The sequence below is a fragment of the Myotis brandtii genome, unplaced genomic scaffold (genome assembly GCF_000412655.1).
Source record: "Myotis brandtii unplaced genomic scaffold, ASM41265v1 scaffold122, whole genome shotgun sequence".
Taxonomy (NCBI): domain Eukaryota; kingdom Metazoa; phylum Chordata; class Mammalia; order Chiroptera; family Vespertilionidae; genus Myotis; species Myotis brandtii.
Window position 1 is genome coordinate 736,399 of NW_005354255.1, and position 4,261 is coordinate 740,659.

A 4,261-nucleotide genomic window follows, 5' to 3' on the forward strand; every position below is an offset into this window, starting at 1 on the left:
ACAGAAATCCAATTAGTGCCATTTGCCAACTACAACCAAAGGGTAGACAAATGAAGGGAATAAATCTCATTTTGGTACATCAGCATAAAGCTGATGAATAGTCAATTGATTCTCCCCTAACACCTCCCCTAAATGCCCAGCCTTTAAAATCCCCTGAAAATGAAGGTCCCAGCACGTTCTCCCTCGGGGAGCATACCTGTGCCGTTCCCTTCTCCTCCTCTCCCCACAGGCACGTATCCCCTAATCTCTAAGGGACCCCGTGAAATTTACAACTGGGGGGAAATGGTCCTGGTTTCACTGTCCTAAGTGTGTTTTTGCTGTGGTCAATACATTGTTGCTTGCTTTTCTATAAAAAAACAACAACACAAAAAACAGTTTGCCGATCCTGCTGGCCCTATGCTGAGTCCCAGATCTGCAGGGACTGTGGGGCCATGGTGCTGTTTGCCCTGCCCTCACTGTGGCCCCTTTGAGCCTTGACAGGAGGGTGTGGCCAAAGGTGTTTAAGAAGCCAGTCCTGAGACCCCAGGTCAGGAGAAGGGGAGCAGGGCTGACAGACCTGTGGGCTGACAGACCTGCTGCCCAGCTGGCCCAGAAACCTTGGGCTTATAGCGTCCCCATGTGGGCTCTGGGCCCCTGCCCTGTAGAAACTCTGGGAGTCAGGGTGCTGCACCCCGCAGCTAAGCTGACCTTCCTCTTCTCATGTGTTCTCTTCTAGGAGCATTGGTGTCATCACCTATATCCTGTGAGTACCCGCCTGACACTTCCTGCTGCCCCCCTATCATTATGTTTTAGGAAATTCCAAGGGTTATGGGAGCCATATATCCAAGGACCAGGCTGAAGACCAAATATATGTTTTGTACCATAAATTAGTATCTATTGCCCAGAGCCCCACAGGGGTGGTGGTGTGGCCCACGCAGTGCAGAGTATCAGGAAGGCAGGTGACACCTGTGTGTGTCATCACCAGTGATGCCGACCTTGACCGTGTGCTAGGTGGCGTCAGCCAAGATTCTCTTGGAAAGTGACTGTTTTTTTCCACTGGAATCACTAAATGTTCTGGGGCAGATTCTTTGAGATTGTACATCTACATAGATACTTTGAGCTTCCACAAGGATTTTCACTCACAGGTTTTAGCATCTGTCTACTTGGGCATTGACTGCTTACTGCCTTCTGGTTGGCAGCCGGGGCGGGGGCTGGTTGGAAGGTCCAGGGAATGCATGTGTGGGATGGTTAGGGCTCAAGGTCCGCCTTCCTCTGTTGGCCCCTTCGTGAGCACTTCTCCGGACAGCAGCCTGGTGATGGAACAAACACAGGGGACACTGAGCCCCGTGTTTGTCTTCCAGTTTGAGTGGCGCATCCCCATTCCTGGGTGAGACCAAGCAGGAGACCCTGACCAATATCTCAGCCGTGAACTATGACTTCGATGAGGAGTACTTTAGCAACACCAGCGAGCTGGCCAAGGACTTCATCCGCCGGCTGCTTGTCAAGGACCCCAAGTAAGCACAGGCCGGGCAGAGGGGTCAGGGAGCAGCCCCGTGGGAAGGCCAAACGAGTCTCCCTGGAATGGGTGGTGTGGCCGAGAAGACCTCTCTCCAAGTCACCATGTCTTCGTAACTGTTTTCTGCTTTGGGCTGGAGATAGCTTAGGTTGGATGGGTTAGGTTGGCCCACACTGTGTCTTTAGAAGCTTTAATTCATTGCCAACTTTAAAATTGGGGTTTCACATGAAATTCCAGGTTGCTACTTTTTTTTTTTTTAAGGAAAAAAATCTCCAAGTCCTGGCAGCACAGAGCCTCCATTCACAGGGAGGTGCTCTCTGTGGCTGCAGCCCTCCCTGTGTATTCTGCCCATTCTTGTTGCCTTCCGGCCCCTCCTGTGGGCACCTGAATTGTGAGCTGTTTGTTGTTTGACCCCAGCGTTAGGTCTCGACCCTGTTAATCCCTCAGGGAATACCGAGAACCCCGAGCCTATGCCCCCAAAGGTACCTTGACAGGCTCCCTGTGGCTGGCTTAGCAGAATGGGTGCCTGGATTGTGTGTATAATTTCAAGGTCATTTCAGGGACTTGCTGCCAGGCTGGAGGGTGAACTTAGGGGTTGGGGGTCCTCAGGGACAGGTGTCTGAGCCAGCCCTGGACGGGCGGCAGAGAGCAGAACTGGGGCAGGGAGAGCCTGGAAAACCCTTCCCTGCTCGCTGCTCCGTGGGGGGAGGACGGTGCAGATGGCACACGTGTGACTAACCAGGGCTGGGGTCGGGGGTGCTTTTCCAGGAGGAGAATGACCATCTCCCAGAGCCTGGAGCATTCCTGGATCAAGGTGAGGTGGGGGCTGCTCCCCCTGAGGGATGGTGGTCGTGACAAGCCCTCAGCATCCAGGGAGGGTCCCCAGAGTGGTGGCCTGGGCAGTGGGAGATGAGGTGCCCCCTGAAATGGTGGCAGAGCCATCTCACTGAGGCATCCGCTGGCATCCTTGGTCCCCCTGTGCACGCAGCAGGGCTCCCTCCCACAGAAACTTTCAGAAGGGGTCACCTCTAGGCCAAAGTTGGCAGCCTTCTGTAAAGGGCCAATCACTATATGTTTTGCTCTGTGGTGCCTGGCATCAGTATTCAGCTCTGCCTTCGTATCAGGAAAGCACCATGACCATATGCATGCAAATGAGCATGTCTGTGTGCCAACAAAACTTTATTTACAAAAGCAAGCAGAGGGCTGGATGTGGCCCTCGGTGGTCAACCACCTGCCCCCTGTTCCAGGCTGTGTTCTCTCTCCCCCTGCAGGCGATCAGGCGGCGGAATGTGCGGAGGGAAGACAGTGGCCGGAAACCGGAGCGACGGCGCCTGAAGACAGCCCGCCTCAAGGAGTACACTATCAAGTCCCATTCGAGCATGCCCCCCAACAATACCTACATCAACTTCGAGCGCTTCTCCAAGGTACTGGAGGAGGTGGCGGCGGCCGAGGAGGGCCTGCGTGGGCTGGAACACAGCCGGCGGCTCTTCCATGAGGACATCGAGGCCCTGACAGCCATCTATGAAGAGAAGGAGGCCTGGTACAGGGAGGAGAACGAGAGCATTGGCCAGGACCTGCGACGGCTGCGGCAAGAGCTGCACAAGACCGAGGCCCTCCAGCGGCAGGCCCAGGAGGAGGCCAAGGGTGCCCTGCTAGGGGCCAGCGGGCTCAAGCGCCGCTTCAGCCGCCTTGAGAACCGCTACGAGGCTCTGGCCAAGCAGGTGGCCTCCGAGATGCGGTTTGTGCAGGATCTTGTACGCGCCATGGAGCAGGAGAAGCAACAGGAGGTGGAATGTGGCCTCCGCTAGGGCCACATGTGGGGGGTGGGCCCAGAGGGTTCTGGTGGTGGGTGTCCCCTTCACAGCCCTGGAGCCAGGCCCCTCTGTCATCATTCTCTGGCTCTAGAGAGTTCCTGGGCTGGGGCTGAGATGGGAAGAGGCTGGACTGGGTGGGATGTGCTTCCTGGGGCCCAGAATTCACTGCTGAGAGGAGGGGCTTGGGCGGCTCTGCCCCAGGAAGCCGATGCTGATCTGGGCGGCCTCTGCACAGCCTGCCTCCCCCTGGCTTAGCCTCCCCCATACCCCACACACCTCTCTCTCTCTTTCTCTCTCTCATTCTCACAACAACAGTGACTGGGGGTGGGGTGGTGGTGGCGCTTCTGGGGTAGTGTCATCTCTGGAACTCTGAACTCTCTGCAAGGGGGTGGAACATCCAAGATGGACTGGCCATGTGGACACACTGCTTCATGCCTGGCCCGGTGGCAGGGAGGCAGCCTTCATGTCCCGGGTCAGGGGGCTGCAGGGCAGTCAGAGTACATGGAGCAGGGCCTGGTCACCATCTTCTGGCCCTCCCTGCCCATCCAAGCACACCCAGCCTCAGGGCGGGTTTCTGAGGGCCCCTGCATGCCCCAGGGCTCGGAATTGGAGGGGCCTTTGCTGGATATGGGCCTCTCCTGCGAGCTGAAAGGAAATAAAGCCCGATTCTGACGTTTAGCCGTTGTCTGTGCTTGGGCCAGCTTTGGGTCACCTGGTGCCTGGGTTGTGAGCTCAATCCCCCTCTCGAGATGGGAGGTGGCTCCTCCAGGGTCAGTGGTGGAGGGGGCCTCTGAACACTGTTCTCCCCAGTTCCTTGCTGGGGCCCTCTGGACCCTGAACTGGGCATCATGGCCAGAGCTGAGGAGATGACCCAGCCTGTGAGGAGGTGTCAGTCTGGCGGTAGCATGGGGAGTAGGAGGGCATTGTGGCTAAGCATGTTGCCTAGATGCAG

At 56.7% G+C, this 4,261-nt stretch overlaps 1 protein-coding gene across 1 annotated transcript in view; it reads left to right on the forward strand.

Moving 5' to 3' along the window:
- DAPK3 (death-associated protein kinase 3) overlaps positions 1-3,987 on the forward strand; it is a 19,633-nt gene extending 15,646 nt beyond the window's left edge. Inside the window, exons 6-9 of the mRNA XM_005858793.2 lie at positions 716-742; positions 1,341-1,493; positions 2,264-2,309; positions 2,767-3,987. Coding sequence (XP_005858855.1) covers positions 716-742; positions 1,341-1,493; positions 2,264-2,309; positions 2,767-3,303 — 763 coding nt within the window. The 3' untranslated portion in view covers positions 3,304-3,987. The remainder of the gene's footprint in view (positions 1-715; positions 743-1,340; positions 1,494-2,263; positions 2,310-2,766) is intronic.
- The last annotated feature ends 274 nt before the right edge of the window (positions 3,988-4,261 follow it).